Raw genomic sequence first — 19,903 nt, forward strand, 5'->3', positions numbered from 1 at the left:
TATTACGCTTTTCAAGGAAAATATAAACATCTCTAAACTGGAATAAAAAAGTAATGAATCAGTCTTAACGGCCATTCAAACCTTGCAGAGTCATATGACCGTGATGACGCGCATGTCACAGGTCACGCAAAATCCAACCAATCAGAGCGTGAATTCATCAGAGTATCCCAGCGTCCTGTTTGCAGGGCGGGGGGTGCAAGCGATCCCCAACTGTACTTTCTTTGCCGGTGTGAGGGGGTACTTGTGAACGGAGTGGATAGTGTGGACTGAACAGACAAACTGACTAGCCTCTTTTTCTCAAGTTATACCATGGAAGTGGTTATATACACATGTGGATTATCAATCATGAAAGGGAAATGACCTACATGTACATATGTACACGTTGTATGTAATGTACTCAGGAAATCCCTTGATGATGTGCAAAAGTTGTATCCTTTGTGCGTGATCCCCTTTGCTACTACCGGTACATGTACAAACAAATTTGTGCATTGCATAGGTTTGCCACATTTTACTAATGTTGTCAGCATTTATGACTGAGCATGATCCCTGGTTTGGTACACGAAATACCTAGGTACATGTACATGTATGCACAAACGTATACACATGTACACGTACATTGTACATGTATGCACATCATGCACATGTACATGTATTTGCGTTTACACATTTTTGTCCTGCCTAAAGCCTGTTGAAATCAACACAGGCCCATCGTAAGCAGAACTGGATCAAATCGAACACAAGTTGCCAACTCTCAATCATGTCAATACTGTGTATGAGAGTCCCAAAACTTAAGGTATTAAATACATGCAATACAAGAAAACAGACTGGCACATGAAACAACCAGTCCAACACCGCTTCAGTACTGCTTCGATCAACTGTGCCAATTAAAACAAACATGTGGCATGAACCAGGAACTAGTCTCTACGTGTACATGATTTACTACAAATTTTTCCAAGCCACAGCCACCAGACTAATGACACTGAATGAAGAGGTCAGTCTTTAGGACCATGGTTGGATATGTACCAGTCTAGTCTTTAGTCTCATTTTGAAATCCATTGACTTCCCTCTCATGTGCAAAATATTGAAGTAATGTCTCCTTTAAAAATTGAATTGAGTCTGTAAACTTGGATGGTGAAATACTGAGGACCTTTTCTTTGCCCAATGGAATTTTTGGAGAGATTTGCTGGCTAAAGAGTGAATAAAGTTGGCCTGATTTAGTTTTGCACGTTTGAGAGCACTCTAGGTCCCGGCCAGTCTGGGTTTAACCTGGTATTGAAACGTCACAAGTTGTGTTCCCATTGGACTTGTAAGTTGTAGTCATCAGCACAAATGAAAAGAGGATGTAACGGTATGCACCGTCTCAAAATCGCCGGTACAGATAACAAAGTCATTTTCCCCATCCCACACAATTGGCAGCGTGTGGCAATGCTTCGGTTAAGTAGCTGACTATTTTAGTGCGCGCAAATTATCCACTTACATGTAGGTCAAATAATCAAACATTTATATTAATTTATAATCAACATTTATATTGTGCAAATTTCATATATAAATATAGTCAAATGTGCTTTACAATTATTATCCCTGTACATCAAGAATGATACCATCTTTTCTGCAGCAGCTCAAAATCAGTGCAATTTGGTCTCTACCAGTGTTGGAGTACTCGTACTCGAGGAGCACAAGTCAAGTACATGCAAGTTCTCGGCAGTACTAGACTATCAGTCATGTCAGTACTCGAAAATTATTTGGACTGGGCCTGTACTCGACTCCTTGTAATTGAATTTTGGCACGGACTCGTTGGTTTCGACTCGGTACTGGACTCCAGTACTCGGGAGTACAAATCGAGTACATTTAAAAAAAAAAATGATTCGTAGCTCATCCTGGAGCACAACGCGAGTGCAGTCTGTATTACAGCCATAGATTTTATAGAATAAAAAGACAAGATCTGCGGCACGTGCATACGCCCCCATTCACTGTGCGATAAATGTGCGCCATTTTTGTGGTCTCTCGTGGACGCGCAAAAAATTTACATAAAGTCATACAGCTAAATGTATCTGTCCTCCAGCACGTAACCTAGCTCTAACATGCGCGAAGCTAGAAATGCGCACCGAGTATACATACGCGCTGTGCACACATGTGGCGCTTTCTGTTTTGGTTACGATAATTTAATTTTCTGCAAACTTACAAACAAAATGTATTTATACCAGTGTAAACCTGTACATTGTGCAGGCCATTTACTCCAGAGCAAATGGTTTTTTAGTCAAAGCCTTTGTTAAATGTTATCCATACAGATGCGATAAATGCTAAAAATTTGTAGTAAATGCAAATATGAGCTAGTTTTAATTCATACAAACTATGGTTTTATTTGTACTTTGTTAATATAAATTTTTCGCGATGAACATTAAAAAATGCAGAATTTTTTTGCGCAGAATGTCCTTTAATATTTTCAAGGTAGCTCCAACCCAGCCTTGAAGACAAGTAAATATTTGAAATCTGAAGCATTTACTCCTTTTTATTCATACGAAACGAACGAAGTAAACGCTTAGGCATATAGTGTGGCAAAAGCTAAAAGGTAAAAAGTAATTCTTTTCAGATTTGAGCAAATGGTCTTTAGTAAAAGCATTTGCTTAATTTTCATTCATATGCGAGTAAATACCGGTACTCAAAAATTGGTAGTAAAAGCAAATGCCATGTTTTATTCATATGAACATGCCATATGGTATCATTTGTACTTTATGAACTTTGTTAATTTTTTTTCCCCATTAACATTAAGAAATGCAGTAATATTTGCACAGAATTATTCACTTTATAATTTCAAGGTTGCCCCAACTCAGCCTTGAAAATGACTAGTGCATATATTTGAAATCTGAAGCATTTACTCCTTTTTATTCATACAAAACGATCCATTGTTTAATTATTTATTTATTTCTGGTAATGAAACCAAGGATTCCTCAAAAGTGCATACCCAGGCACTTTAGCTCGCAAAATTGTAGAGAGAAACATGTAGAGAGAAGACAATGAGAAGAAATTGTAGTTTTAGAGGTTGGCATGGTTGGAGGAAAACCCCAGAAGAATAGTCTGGCGAAAACCCACAGAATCAGGTAGGGACTGAAAACCCAATCCACCTAGGGTGCTTATGCACAGCGCATTGTGCGCGTAAATGGCATTGCGTTTGTCAAGTTTGGGACGCATTTTTTTTGTATCTTTCCTCCAGCACGTGACCCTCCATGTAAGGCCGCGATATTGATATTCCCAATACCCCTCTTCCCAGCGTTGACCACACCACATGTGCATGCACATGTGGTGTGGTCCAAAAACTTGCCCTTGGCTGCAAAACAATTCCAGTGGTCAATTCATCATCCTGGCCTTATGTGGGCAGTTTATATTCAAGGTGAAAAAGCTAGTCTTTGTTCACTTACTGAGGCCAGAAAAATATGAATAGTTTATCATCCGGGCTTTTTGAAAGAGGGGTGCAGTTGTTTTGTTTGTTTTTGTGTGTGTATTTTTTTTTACCAAGATGGCAGATTCAATTGGATTATTCAATTTCTCGAACTTTTTTTGTCAATACAAAATTATGTCCAATAGTGCAGGAACCTTTTTACAAAGCTACAATGTACAATGTTGTTGCAAACAAATAAAAAGACAATACATTTGTACATGTGGGCCCAAAAGTGTGACATTTGAGAAGACCTTTTGAGTTTTGATAAAATAACTAGGATCTTGGTCTCTCAATTTTTGCTGTCAACATTGCAAGCTTTGAACAAATATCCTCACCTGCAAAGGAACTGGTTTTGTAGTTTAGAAAATATGGTGGATATTGTTTTTTTAAAGTGTTGCGTACGTAACGAAGGACAGACATTATGGATAAAGGGCTCCACAAATCATAACATTTAATGATCCCCTAATGTTGTCCTCGTAATTATTCAGTCACTTATGCTTTACAAAATGTTATTGGAGTAAGGATGTGTAAGAAGTATCACCAAAATGAACTTTTCAAAATATAAAAAGTAAAAAGACATGGTGTTTAGCCAAATAATAGTATAGGAATATAATGTATACACGGCAGGTATTAACGATCTATGCAAATTAAGCATATTTCCACCACTTACACACATGTAGATCTTTTAGTCATTCTAGGAACCTTATGGAAATGCATTGTGGTGAAAAAAATTCTGTTGCATTTTGTTTGAAAGAATATGTCAATAATGTCAAATGAAAGTGTCTATGTACATGTAGATTAGAAACTGAATTTGTCCTAAGCACCCTTTTCCTTGCATTGTGTCTGTTCATGTTACCGGTACGTACATGTATAACAAAGAAAAAAGACCAGTTATTTTCTCAAGTAAAGAGATATCTCTTGTGTGAATACTGGTATGAATACCATTGAAGTACAAGTCCTTGTGATGGTACATGTAGAGTCCATTAAATCATACAGGACACTGTGACCCTGGCCTTCCTGTCATGCCTGTGGACTATGGTCACGCGCTTCCTGAGTGCTTATAAATAAGTATAGGTCAAATTTAGGGATCCAGTAGTGCATGAATAATGGATACACACTGTGTGGATTAAACTTGTAAACTCTGTCTCTATTGTTGCCATTTTCCAAACTACCTTGTGGAATAATCTCCTTTTAAAATCAGGCATTAATTGTTTTACACATATGTACCATACAATGTATTTTAAGTTTACCTTACGCCGTTACGGTAAGGTCTTACCCAGAGAGTGAACATGGACACTGTATGGTGATCGGTAATGGTTGAGTTTCAAGTTCGAAGAATCTTCCTGTTTAAACAGGAATTCCTGTTTGTTTGTTTGTTTTTGCCCAAATTTCTGCGTTTTTATTTATTTTGAGCCTGTTTTGGGGCTTTTCTTTGGCCTAATTTCACATCTTTGTTTCTGGTTTTTCACAAGTTTCCTGTTTTTATCATTAAAATTCATTCTCATGCCTATACTAAACGTGTAGATGACTGACAGTACCCAATATGTGTAGCAATTCACTCTTTTCACTTTTCCGGCAGAGCCTCGATCGGGCAACTTTACACAAGCTCAGTGATTCCCGTGTCGGGGTTCAGTGATACCCGTGTATACCCGGGCATCACTGAACCGGCTATTCATTGTCATCATTGTGTTAATTAGTTGCCAGATCGAGGCTCTGTATATGGCGGAGCGTGCAAAGAGCGAATAGGTCCCCTACTGCATTCATTAATAAAAAAAAAGATGAATATTATTTTCCATCCATCATGTCCATGCTGATGGTAGGGTGTGTACATACCGGTAGTGTGGATCGAGGGAAGCTTAATTCACTCAGGTGTGGAAAATAAGCAAAATCAACAAAAATTGCTGCAACTGAAAGCAATTTTTTTTAATGATTTCATTTAGAATTGCTGAACTTGTTGATGTGCATCCCATTTCTATTCTGGGCCCAACTGCTCTTATTAAATACAGCAATTTTCTGTGCACAAAAACACATTACATGTACATGTACCGGGTATGTCACGTACATGTACACATGTGTGTACATTGTACATGTACTTTGCTTTCAAATTGCAACTGGGCCCAATTTCATGGCTCTGCTTTATACCGAATAGTGCACAATCATTTTTTACTACAGCATAGACATGATAGAAATCCCGTGTATACCGTAGTAAGCATATTTCACGGGTAAGCAAGGAATTTTGGATTGTGTGCATGCTTGTACACGTACATCCCGTAACTAATTATTTTTTTGGCTTATTTTTTATTGTGTTTTTGCAGAAAATATTCTGCTTGCACTTCAGCACTTTATTATGATCATTTGGGCACAATTCTGTTGTTACCAGTGCCATGAAATTGGGCCCAAGCTTAAACTGATTTTTGGCTACTCATTACCTAGCATGCCTAGCAAGATTTTGTTTTTACTAGCTCCAATCATAAAACAAGCTACCGGTATATAGGGGGCCTATAGGATTCTATTAAATAAACCATTTTCCAACTACTTGTAATTGCGAGCCCTAAGCTGGCTGACTGTAACAACATTTTATGTAATTGGGTCATATATAGATTCACTTGAGAATATTTGTATAGTGATGAAGAGTTGACAATTAATTTGTTCAAATAAATTTGTGTATTTAAACATACTGGTAAACCTACGGTACACGCATGTACAATTACCGGTACTTGTACATGTGCAATTGTGCGCATTGGCTGCAGTCATTGACCGAACAGTGTATAGGTCCACGCACTTATTGTTCATGTTAACCTTTGTATTTTGTTATCAGCCAAACCCAGTCATTATCAATATTACAAGTGCTGTATACAGGATGGGTTATATTGATATTACACGTAAGTGTTTTTCCACTGAATTATCTACAGACATCATGTGATGGCAAACATGACGTATGTTGTGGTTAGTGCAAAATACAACATGAGTATACACACATATTTCGTACATGTATGTACCAGTATGCAGAGTTGTTTACCATGCAGTATACATGTATGTAGGTCAAGGCAGTATTATTTTTGTCTCGCCTGAACTTTGTTCAGGAAAGAGACTATGCAAATATCACTATATCTGTCCGTATATGTACATGTACTTTGAACATGTACATGTAGTATACGTTTGTCTGCACGTATTAAAGTTTCGTAAAATTGGCCTAATTTCCAAAGTTGAAGTCCAATAGGAACCAAACTTGAATCATAGATATGCAAATTGGGAACCTTCATATGATAATGATGTCAAAGGTCACATACCGAGGTCAAAGATCATCTGGGGTCAAGTTGTAAAATAGGCTGAACATGTGAACTTGGTCTCATTTCACAAGTTCATGTCCAATTGGAACCAAACTTGGGTCATACCGGTAGATGCAGCATGGCAACCTTCATATGTTAGCCTGTTTCGTTGTTCAGCTCCATGCATGATTACAATGTACATGTTTGACAGTTTGCGTTAATTAAGACATCTTGTCTATTTGTATTCTTTGTTGCAGAAGATGATGCTTATTGGAAGACAACTAAGGCTGGGGTGCCTTGCTGTACTTACTGTGTGTTTGTACTTCTGCAAAGATGTCTTTAGTCTTGGTATGTACCAATGCATCGTAAAGTACCGGTACATGTACCGGTACATGTACCAGTACATGTATGCTCTAGCCTTGGTGCGAAGACGTCCTTAGCAGTGCAATGTTCAAGCATGGTTAAAGAGTGCACGGGCTATTGGATTCACCGAAGCAGGCGCTACACATTAATTGCTACCACGCCGCAAAGGACGTCTTGGGAATTTTACATTTCTGCTCGGGAAATTCCGAGCTGAACTGTGTGGCATTAGCATGTCTGGTTTCTGTACGCACTGCTGCAGTTTTCCTAGCGCTATCCAATGCGTGTGTACATCACGTCACCTGACAAACGGTTTTCAGAACAGCTCTTAATTTTGTTTCCACCACTGCGCATGCACTGTTATTTTGCATATCACACCCTTTAGACTTCCGAAGTATTACTGCGTATTCTGGTTCAGGCCCACAGCTTTAGTGTGTTGACAGCAACGCACTAACCAGCGTGTGAACCAGAACCTACCTGTAACACTTCGGTACCTCTATTGCAATGCAAGATTTTAAAGACATTCATTCAGAGCGGTTCGGAGACCAATCGAGTCAGGTTCGTTGATGGGAACATGCATGCTGCTGTGCGGTACATTGCTGTACAGTCTATCATTAACTACCCCGCTATTACATGTACATGTACGTCTTGCACCAATACTAACCATGTACCGGTGAATGTAGTGTGCATATACTCTGAAATGGTTCTTTATTGATTCAGAACCATCAGCTTGGAATTTATAAGGAAATTTCCATTAAGAGGTGGTCGTCAGTTAGCTCTGTGTAGTTTTGACAAATGCAGCCGATGCAGAAAAGCCTGAACATTATTACTGTAGCGCTGATGGCTAGCTATGCCTACTCCGCATACAATTGGTACGCAGCTGTTGCAAATGAGCATGGAATTAGCATTATAAAGGCGCACTGTCATGTGATGGAAATAAGCCTGCCAAGCTTGCTGTCATGGTGGCTGGTAACTAAGGACCAAATTTGGTTCGCGAACTTCGCTGACCTCACGAACGGTCATGTTTGAAGGCATCGCTAAAGTCAAAGTATTTAAATGTACTCACAAAAGATTCCTTTGAAATAAAGTGATATTAATAAACTACAAAAGAGGTCAACCAAATGAATTTCTGTTGGTGGCAATGGTACAAGAGAAGAACTTGCAAAAATTTAAATACCCTGTATATGAAAGTTTCCTCACACTGTGCACCGATGGAAAAATATTTTAAGTGTATTAGGGTGTACATGAAGTCATATGCTACTGTTACAGTTATTAAAAAATAATCAAACAATCTCGAGAGGGACATGTATTTGGGCTACTCACGTTCCTGTAACTCACTAGTCACTTTACAGCTTGTCTGCCCATCTTTGGTACAAATAAAAACATATCAGAAACAAATAATCAAACAAAAAAAATCTTTTCACAGAAAATATAAACATTTCTCTCTGCCTAATAAAAACAAAAGCTCAGGATAATTCTTGCATTTGTTTGCATATGTATTGATGTACTTAGTAAAAGCAAGGTGCCAAAAGACTACCTAAAATCATACCTAAATTCATTAAATTTAGCCATCATTTATAGGTCATATGTACAAATGTACTGTTACAGCTATTAAAAATTAACAAAATCTTTTCTTAGAAAATATGAACATTTCTCTCTGCCTATTAAAAACAAAAGCTCACGTTAATTCTTGCATTTTTTTTGCATGTACAAATGTACAATGTAAAAACAAGGTGTCAAAATAATTTTAGCCAATTTGTTTTTAACCATACATGTATCAATCTGACTGCCACATCACTCATACTGGAAGCTCTTGTCCCCTATAATATGATACCAGTGAGGTTGTGATGCTTGCAGCTTTGAAGATTTTATAAATTTTCCATTTCTCAGACATGTCCGCTTTTTCTTGGAATTGATACTAAAGCCGTTTCGAAGGAATACTGCAAAGCAGCTCACTGAGAGAATACACAATTCTAAGAATGTGGCTAGGCCCTACCTTATGTCTTTATTTGTTTATAAGAAGAGATAAAAGTTTGCAAACACACAGATTTGCAAATTTCATAACACATTAACTATGTTGTCAGTCACCAGGTCATCCTGTTATACACATACCTGTATGCAATTGACCCTCAAACCTTTTTGAAGGAATACTGGCAAAGCAGATTACTGACAGAATAAACATTTCTAAGAACATGAAGAGTGTGGCTATGTTTTTATTTGTTACAAGATATAAAAGTTTGCAAACAAACACACAGTATTTGCAAATTACATAACACATTATCCATGTTATCTCTCTGTTCAGCCACCAGGTCATCCCCATACTGTACATGTGCTGTACATACTGTATGTACACGATGCAGTTTAATGGAGTTAATCTTTGTTTATAATGTAAGCCAAGTTTGTCCAAAAGACTTACATGACTTATGATAACTACTGGTACTTACAAAGTATCAACCACCTTGTAAAACCCAGCCCCCCTAAAATGAGGACAATATTTGAAATAGTTTGATTGGATTTGGTTACCGGTATTAACCCTAATACCGTTAACTCCCCAGGGTGATTTACTGGGAACCTTCCTCATCCTTGCAAATTTATCCCAACACATACATGTATGGTAAACTGCACATTGCATTATGCCTAATCCCATCACAGTCAGTTTACTAGTGCAGTAATCATCCTAAGGTTCCAACAAACCCTGGTGGTGGACTTTGGCTGGTTGGGGATCGTTAGGGTTAAAGGCTTCCAAATGATTTCTAAGGCCAGAGTGAAGCCAAAGCTGATATTTTGACAATCCCACATGTTGACTGGTCATTTCGTCTTTTGTTCTTTCATTCTTTCCCTAGATTGCAACATGACCATAACAATCAACTCCTCCAATAGTGAGGGTGTGTTCTCCTCGCCTTCGTTCCCTTCCTCCTACCCCAAGCTGCCTGAAGCCTACTCCTGCTGGCTGACACTGATCCCAGACGACCCTGACAAGGACTTATGGCTCACGTTTGATGATTTCCACCTCAGCAGCGAGTACGTTCACCACAACATGTGTGACGCTGAGGAATTTGATTATTTGGCTGTAAGTATCCATGGCAAGTTTGGGTGGGTTTTTTTTGGTCATACACATACACAATGACATACACTATGAACCCCAGACATGCCAGAATTGTCAGGAAGAATTTGAGCAACATACAATGTACATACATGTACATTTATGAATTTCAAATATACATGAACCAATGTGCCGAGTACTTGTCTCGGGGAGATTCAGCCAATTTGGGGTCCATATGGCATTTATGGAGATGGCCAGTACTTGCTAGATTTTTGTGTTTTAACATGTAATCCCCATTTCAAAACAAGCCAAAAAACTAGATAGAACGTTTTCATTTTGATAATTCAGAGTAGCATTGAAACTTCAAAAATGACACTGCCGTGTGTTTATGTGAAGATTTATTGCATGATAAAACTGAAGTCATAAAATTTAAAGGGCCTGACGTTTGGAAGCTAGAAGGATCATTTTCTGACATTTATAAGTACTGCTTACTTGTGGTTTATCTGCAATCCGCAAAAAACATATCCATACAAATTATATCCATTATTACAAAAAGTAAAAAGCAAAACACAATAAACTTTGCAGTTTGTCTCCAACAGCATACGTAAATTATTGTAGGAATGAAACATGGATTGAGGGTTGACCGTCAATATTATCTCCCCGAGGTATAGGAAGTTGACTTTTCCAAGGCAAAGCCTTGTACATATTCAGAAAAATTTCATAAAGTTATATGAATATGTACTGTATGAGGTATAGTTATAAAAAAAAAAGGACCATGAGGAAATAAATGTACATGTATGGATGACCTGATATGACTACCAACTTCTTTTAAATATTTATCTGAATGAAAAGTTATTTGTTTTTTAAGATTAATGTGTGAATTAACTCTCACTCTTTACTCATACATAAAGTTGAAAGGCTCAAGTCACATGCCAAACGTATACATATGTATAAACCCTTATCTGATGGCACCCTGGGCAATGCCGCAGGGCAAGGCAAGGGTTAATATGTGTGTATTTCATTCCATTCCCCAGATATACTCAGGGTCTACAGTGACTAAGTACTGCGGATGCCGAAGACCAGATATGTTGATTCATGACGAAGGGGAGGTCAGGCTAGAGCTGCATGTCAGACCCGCTCGCATCGATGAGTCAGCGTTCAGGGCATTCCAGGCCCGATACCAGTACCTCGCCGCCGCAGAGCGCATGAACCTCAATGACATCTACTTGTGTGAGTGTGGGTTTCTGGGCCAGTGGGCGGCGTTTTGCCATCAAAACGTTTCCTGCAATAAAAGTCACTTCTAATGTCCGGCCGTTGCGAGTCGATAGAAGCCTGTGCATGGATATCAGTGGGGGAACACAAACAAGCATAGACAGGCTGTAAAAGAGATATGAAGTGAAACTTGTGAGAGCTGGAATTGCTTCTGACAGAACCAGGGGCTTATCTCATGAAGCTGTTAAGCATAGGAAATCGCTGTGCTCAGAAAGTATTTGCGCAAAAAAAAGATCACCACTCCAGCCACAATTTCAACAGTGGGAGTACACAAACAAGCATAGACAGGCTGTAAAAGAGATATGAAGTGAAAATTGTGAGAGCTGGAATTGCTTCTGACAGAACCAGGGGCTAATCTCATGATCCTGTTAAGCATAGGAAATCGCTGTGCTCAGAAAGTATTTGCGCAAAAAAAAGATAACCACTCCAGCCACAATTTCGCGTTACACACATACATATGGCTGCATGGTGCTCAATATCTGAGCACCATACCACATGTAAGTGTAGAAAGGCACTTACCGGTACATGTGGCAGGCCCCACGGCAAAACCTATAAAACCTATGAAAACCTATATCAATTAACTTAGAACCTATTTCATTTAAAGTAACTATATAAAAGCCCATATTTTTTTAGTCTGCCATATGGGTCATTCCACCGGGTTGGGAAGCAGTGCATGTTACATTCATATATTTGGTTATATTATTAAAAATATCAATGCATTCTAAACAATTGCTCAACATAATATTTGTCTTAAGGTGTTTCAATACTTCAGAAAGTTTGAAATCATTTGAAAGTACTTTGACAAAAATATGAGCAAAAATGTATTAATTCGGATGTAACATTGACACCGTTTCAATGTTAGGCCAAAAAAAAAAAATATTTGGTCTCTGGTCAGACCAAAGTTCCGTAATTGACGCGGCCACGCGGCTTTTTTTTTTTTTTTTTCAAGCTTGGATTGTACAGACAAGGTAGGTCTATTTTCTTTTGGTGTCCTCATGTACATTGGTGTCCTCCATAATTTGCCTTGGTGCTTTCGATCATTTGCCTTGGTGCAATTTCCCATTCCTTGGTGCTCTTTGGTAAAAAAAAATTGAGGAGGTGCGGAAATAGAGGGCGCTGTTGGAGCTACCGCGGAACATTTTTGAAAAAAAAAAGATCGACGCGCATGATTAAAATCGACGCGCGCGCTGACCAGAGACCGACTTTTTTTTTTTTTGGCCTTACATCCAAATATTTTTTTTGCCATTTTTTACACTTTTTATGTAAAATATTACCCAAACTGACATTGCATATTTACAACTGGACACCTAAGCACCAAGAAAAGCTTTTGTTTTGGTATAGTCAGGGTTCAAATATAGCAGAAACAATACCTCAAGTGTGGATGTAACGGTGTAAAAATCACTCAATGGAAGTGTGACATTGGGTTTTACACCGTGTCAGTGTTACATCCACACAACCGAGCTATCATTTCTGCTTTATTTGATACCTGACTACCATAACAAAAGCTTTTCTTATTGTGTTGCATGTATAGTAAGAAGTACGCAAAGTGAATTTGGGTGATGTTTCGCAGAAATTTTACTAAAAGGTACAAATGTCACATTTGGACGTAAAACTGACACGGTGTCAATGTTACATCCAAAATGACATTTTTTGCTCATATTTTTGGCAAAATACATTGAAATCATTTCAAACTTTCTGCAGTCGTGAAACACCCAACAACAACAATTGGTAATTTTATTTAGTGTGGAGACTTTGAGGTACATGTACCGGTACATGTCAGCAATAGCTATCTCATGCTGAACAACTGCACTGTTTTCCTAAAAACACATGTAAATGCCTATTTTGGTGCTTGAAAAACGTTTAAAACCTCAATTTTGATTTTCAAAACCTATTAAAAATCCTATCATGTCATGCATGTATTGATGAAGAGGCCATGCGGAGATAGTTTGCGCATCCTCTACCCCAGTAAGTACCGACCTGAATATAACCTTCTCTTGGCTTTGTACACAACCCATGGGACTTGCTACCAGATTGAGACGGAGCAGTTTGATTGGTTCATAATCAACGGAATATTCATCTTACATACAGTGTGGCTGTCTACATGTAGTTGCTGATGTCCTCAAGTCTACCCTAAGGCACACCTGAGTAGTGGGTAGAGGTACCGGTACATAGAACTGTTTCATGTACCAATACCTGTACATATATACATAGATGCTGTGGTTGACCTTGACCTGAAAGTTTCAAAGGGACTCGTAATAGACCCTATAGACATGGTAGAGTGAAGAACCACTGGGTCAAGGACATGCTGATCAGCACAGGTGTGTTTTAGGTGTGGTTTTAATTAAACCAATACACAGGCATGCAACCTTTCCTTGGATCTGCTGATTTCCTTGGTTTTACTTCTCATGAATGTCATTACAAATTGAAAAATACTGTACAGAGGCTTGTGTGATTTGGATTTGATTTTTTTTTTTAATTCCCAGTTGCATGCCTGTTTAAAGCAACAAAAAGTTCTCAAAATCTAAAGAAGGGTGCTCAACAACTAACCTTATGAAGTTTCAGCTCAGCTTCAGTTTTATATTTTGAGAACAACAACATTCTTGGATCTCGATTTCAAATCACAAGTTGCTGAATCATGTTTTGAATTGGGCCTGAATTCAGCGTCCGAGACACGTTCTCACTGAGCCAATTGCAGCTACGCGATATCGTTGGAATTAAAGGCCTTCTTCGTAGATTTTTTTAAAATGACAGCATGCTAGAAAGAATAATTTCACAGGGAGTTTAGTTCCCTTACTGTCTTTCAACCAAGTATGTTCCTCAATAATAATTACGTCAGTTACTTTTTGGATAGCTGCAAATGATGGACTGTATAGCTTTAAAACTAGTCTGGGCTTTAGATAGACAGACCATCTGCCAGGCAATTCTTTTTTCTGCCCCAGCAGTTTTTGTAATATTAATATATGTACCCGTACATGTATTCAAGTACATGTATCATATTGGACAGAGTACAAATAGAGATTGATTTCTTATTAAACAAACCACCGGTGGTTTCATGCTTTTGTATTAACCCTAACCGTAGAGCTATATTAAATTACTAGAGCGCTAACTTCGTGTTCAAAGTAATGCCAGCTGGGCGCATCCATATTTGTGCACAAACCTATGGAGACCTAGAAATTTTGTACGGCTTTTGTACGGCTATTTGCATATCTGCGTTTGCATTCCATACTCGTGTGTCATCGAAGCCAATACGCCCAAAACCGAAATGTATGATCAGCAAATGAGCGTGTCATTTTGCTCTACGCAAACAGCGCAACGCATGCGCGTATTCGCTGAAGATGCTTTTTGCCGTCACGTTTTTTTAAACTGTCAATGATGCGCTTAAGTTGTTTGCGCATGTTCTACTTGCGCGTTGCATGTAGAGTACACTTTCAAAATTCAATCCATCTAATTTTCCTTATGTTCTACAAACACACACATGAATTCAAAATGTCTGCGCCCAGGACGGCTTCAAAGCGTCTCGGCGCGCAGAATGAGGAGTTAGCGCTCTAGCAATTTAATATAGCTCTATGACCCTAACCCGCTTAGTCCCTTAATTCCTGCAAATCCTGTAACTGCCACCAAAAAAACCACCATGAACAAATTGGATACAACCTCCATCCTCCACTGCCTCAATCCTGCAAAATACTCTAACAATCACTGTTAATACGTTGAGGCAATGCTGATAATACATGTACATTTATCCTGGAGCAGTGCGGATGATTTCAAGTATTAACTCGGCCTACATTTATACATGGATGTCTAAGCATAAATAAACACAGGGTATAGCCTAGACCTTGACAAGTTCTCCAAAATCCACTGACACAATTCTGCCGTACATTTTGTGCAACCTCAATCCCTTAATCACTTGCAATATATAAATGCATGGAGGATTTGGGAAGGTTAGGGTTAAGGCTAAAGGAGCAATCATGCAGTTTTGAAAATAGTGACAGAAATCTAGAATATCTTTTATTTTTGTTTTTTACAACCAGCAAATGTTTTCTTTTTTTTGCTCACAGATTCAGCCAAGCCAGATATAAGCAGCGGTTACCATATGGTGGAGGTTCCTATTTCACCTTTGCCTGCCGCTGTAAATTCCAGAGTCATAGATGGATTGTATTACATAGAGGCAGCACCGGAGATGAAGATTAGCCTCACTGCCTATAGTGAGTATTGAGCTGCATTAACCCTCTTGAGATACATGTATGATGTCAGTATTCCCACGGACAGTTCCTGAAAAATACTGGAATTTAAGGCTGCTATGGAAAGTCATGAAAAGTCATGGAATTTTGTTACTCGGAAAGGAGTCATGGAAAGTTGACATTTCAAGGAAAAAAGTCATGGAATACTGCACAACCCATATGTAATGATGAGCAATATTTGGCTGTGGCAGTCTTCCAGTTTGCATTTACATGTAACAATTGTTAACTGATACGATGTGGGATATGATGTGTTTAACACCCGAGGGGCGCATGGCACCCGGAGGGGGTTCAAAACGGCATATCCCACATCACAGCAGTCAACTATTGTTTTGTTATATGGCACCAATCATTCAAAGCAATAAATGGTTGGAACTTAACGTATCCCTTTTTCCCCATTTTCTATTGCGCGACTGAAAAAAGTCCTTAATGCGGATTCAAACAGCGGCCCAATTGAGATCAGAGATGGCCTCACGTCACAGGCGCCCCTCTTGTATGACGGCACCCTAGAGCAACGGACTGAAGTCATCTCTACACAGTCATCTATGTACATCCGCTGGCGTGGAGTTATACGAGACGCCACGCTCACACTAAGCATGGACATCATTGCCTTTAAAGAACCGAGTAAGTCAAGATGCAGTGTGACAGGCTGATAAATGGGTTAGACAAAAATGACGGGAGGGTATCAAATTAAACAAAAGAATATGTATCAATTAAAAGATAATATCAATTAAACAAAGAATTCCGCTTTGTTCAATTACAATGTACAGGTGTTTAGATGATTACAGCTCTTGAACTTTCTTTTGCTAAAACCATGATAGCGGATTCCCATAGTTATCGTGGTGCGTTATGAAACAATTTCACAATGAACTGTTCGCATAGTTTTTCAGTTCAAACAATTGAGGATTTTCTAAAATACAATATTGACATTTTTGGAGAATAGGGAAAACAGGCACATGTGCTTTGGGATATATTAAGAGGTTTTTTCCTTCTTTTTTTCTTTCTTTCTCATCGATTTTCAAGGTTCCCGTGGTGAATGTGCTGATGGCAACTCATATTTCTATTGTAAAAACCACCGTTGTATCAAAAGCACATTGACTTGTGACTCCATAGACAACTGTGGTGATGGTTCCGATGAGGCACGAGATAGCCTGACTGACATATGCCATGGTATGTACAAATCGTGAGTGTTGTGGAGCCTGTCATTGCTCAAGGTCATGAAGGTTGAAACGAGAAACTCACGGCCTTGTGTTTGAAGAAATGAATTGCTATTTTACCCGTGACAGGATTTTTAGAGTTGCCGCACAATCCTGAGTAAAGTCGAACAAATGTATTTTCAAAACCAGAGGCGGAGGTACATGTACATGCAATTCAACTCACGTTTTCAGACTGAACAGAAATCCTTCATTTACGCTGTAATTATACACATAATCAAATTAAATTGTTAAATTAAGTAAAGCAAGCTGCGCAACAACATTACAAGAAACTTGCGTAAATCCTACGCTTGAAGTAAGTTACAAAAAATGTATGCTATGTTTCATGAAATCGGCTACAAGTCTTATATTTACGCTGGCTGTCATGGAGATACATTTAGCCTGCTATGCTAATCATCAGTATCTTTTTGGTCTTGTGGACAGCATAAAATTCAATTGTCAGGAATTCTTGTGAAGATTGTGTCGAATCACAACCTTTGTATATTAACCCTAACGTACCTGAATCCATCCAAATCCCTGTTTTGGAGGATTTTGGCTGATTCAGGATACCTCCATATTGAAAAAGTTGGGGGATTTTGATGGATTAAGGACAGTAAGCCTAGCGGTACTGCAAGATTTTGATGGATTCAGGGTACCTCCATATTGAGCTGTTGGGGGACTTTGATGGATTCAGGATGTCAACAGTTTAACTCCTTGGCTATATGTTTGGTGTGTACGAGGTATACATGTATGTACTACACTGGGGGATTCTGATGGACTCAGTGGTGGATTCTGATAGACTCAGGACACCAAAAAACGACACGACAAACTTGGTGGATTTTGGAAGATTCAGGATACTTTCTAGTATGAGTGCTGAAGGGGTTAGGGTTAAAGGTACACATACATTAAACAACATTTGCTTTTGCTGTTATTTTCAGTAACGGATAAACGGGGGTCAGTATTATAGAGCAAATAAGTTTTGTGTTCATAGATGCTGGAAAATCCCATTCAGGGATGTGTTACCGATTGCAAACGAAATGTGGACTAACTAAATTAAGTAAATTGGGGGCAGTGCTTGAAAAAAAAGTCAGTTTCTTTCCCCCAACAAAGGTCAGCTGACCGTTGTTGGAAATTGATACAAAAAAATCAACTTTTCTTGAAAGTGACGGCACACCAGGTGCCATGATTCCATACATGTACAATGTAGGATGCTTGAGACTATTATTCACTTCCAGTCAAGTAAGGTATTTCATAACAATTTGGTAGTTTTGTTTTTGGATGTTTGCAAATGTAATTGTATACTACCCCAAAATATAGTATTTTTTTGATCTTCTAAAACTCAAAAAATGAAATCCTGCTTATAGTGTCAGGGTCAGATAAGGACAGGAATTTATTTCGATGTGTGGTTTGGTTATCTGACTTCCCTTCTTCATAATCAGAAGATATCTGCGATCCCTCTCCTTGCCTCAACGGAGGAACCTGTAGCACCCCTGGACCTTCATGCAGGTGCCGCTATGGATACTACGGAGATTTCTGCCAGTCTGGTACATTAAATTATCTGAAATTACATACATTTTCAATTTAAATCACTCTCATTTCCAAAGTTTCCCAAGTACCAGGATAAATGGCTTTGATTTCCATAGGAAAGGTTTCCTTTGTTCTTTTTTAAACAAATTCCAAAGAAGAAATATCATAGCCAAAACAATCAACAGCTTACATGTAGTCCAGATTTTGAAATGACATGATGATCATGATTTTAGAAAGTGGACTTTAATCGGCTGGCGTATGGGGTCGCATAACCAGCGCTCAATGCCTCCCTGATAGGAAAGGTTATGTACACATGTTCATTGTACCAGCCAAGAAGTAAAAGCTTTTATTTACACTTTCTTGGGTATGTCGTTCTGTTATCGCACTTTAAAGAGAATCACTGCATACCAAGCAAGTTTTCCAAATTGAACGAAATATTTGACATGCTCAGTTATTCGCTGGTTCCTACTCAATAAGAGCGTACATGTACGGTACATGTACAAACTCATGTTTGTCAACCAGTCAAGAGACCGTAGCACGCAGTTTGGGTGCACGCACATCCAGGGTATTCACGAACACATCGCACTGTACTGGTTTGCCAACAACTACAAATGTATAGCCAGCTAAAATCCAACAAAATTTGAGAACTAAATACGCTAAAATACCTTGAAAGCAACAGGGGTGACAGCAACTTCTGCGAACATCAAATACAAGTTGCGAAGAATCTACCGATGGGTTTTGAGATGCTGGAAAAGTGTTAATGTGGAAGTGAGGAAAGCAGACCGCAATCTTCATTAAATGTAGATTTCTCGGATAAAGTCAACCTGATATAAATAATTATAATGGATGTTTTTTGTGTGTGTGGAGGATATACATGTAAGAATACAATGCACTTGCTATTGTTATAGCTCTAGCAATAATTATATTCTTACATGTACATTCCCCTCAAAACAATCTAATATTACATAATTCATGTAATTACTGACATCTGCTATATGGAAAGTTTCTCTCTTTTTTTCTGAAACAGTAAACAATGACTGTTTTTCAATGCCGTGCCAGAACGGAGGAACATGTGAGCCCATGTCAAATGGGCCAGGCTTCATTTGTTTCTGCAAGGGCAACTTCCTCCAACCACTCTGCCAAGAAAGTAAGTCTTTCAGTCTTTGGAATAGATTAAATTCCTTTGAGGGTAAATAAAAGTGACATCTCATTCGAGAAGAAAAGATTAATTGCTTTCAGACAATTAGCCAGAATGGAAGAGCAATTGTCAACACTAACTAACATCTCACAGTACTTATGGAGGGGCAATTTTCCCTTTATTTTAGTTAACCCTAACCCCCTAGGCCCTTTTGGCTAGGAACCATCCTTAATCCTGCCTCAATCCTCAAAAAGTATCCATTATTTCTTGAAACTGTGCATAAGAGGGGTAACCATTGCCTAAATCATTCGAAATCTCCTTCAAAATCCTCCAGCAATCACTGTTAATGGGTTGAGGCAGTGCTGATGCCTTTCAGAAGCAGTACGGAGGATATCAAGCATACATGTACATGTAATGCAGGGCTCAATTA

General features: G+C 38.6%; 1 protein-coding gene across 4 annotated transcripts in view; it reads left to right on the forward strand.

Moving 5' to 3' along the window:
- The window catches only part of LOC119726596, a 29,551-nt gene that overhangs the window by 3,160 nt on the left and 6,488 nt on the right, over positions 1-19,903 (forward strand). For all 4 annotated transcript variants that reach the window (XM_038198334.1, XM_038198335.1, XM_038198333.1 and 1 more), the window contains 8 exons: positions 6,963-7,053; positions 9,909-10,135; positions 11,143-11,338; positions 15,436-15,582; positions 16,039-16,239; positions 16,639-16,785; positions 18,248-18,352; positions 19,363-19,482. In XM_038198334.1, coding sequence (XP_038054262.1) covers positions 6,963-7,053; positions 9,909-10,135; positions 11,143-11,338; positions 15,436-15,582; positions 16,039-16,239; positions 16,639-16,785; positions 18,248-18,352; positions 19,363-19,482 — 1,234 coding nt within the window. The remainder of the gene's footprint in view (positions 1-6,962; positions 7,054-9,908; positions 10,136-11,142; positions 11,339-15,435; positions 15,583-16,038; positions 16,240-16,638; positions 16,786-18,247; positions 18,353-19,362; positions 19,483-19,903) is intronic.

The sequence above is a fragment of the Patiria miniata genome, unplaced genomic scaffold, assembly GCF_015706575.1.
Source record: "Patiria miniata isolate m_02_andy unplaced genomic scaffold, ASM1570657v1 HiC_scaffold_2, whole genome shotgun sequence".
In the NCBI taxonomy this organism is placed as follows: domain Eukaryota; kingdom Metazoa; phylum Echinodermata; class Asteroidea; order Valvatida; family Asterinidae; genus Patiria; species Patiria miniata.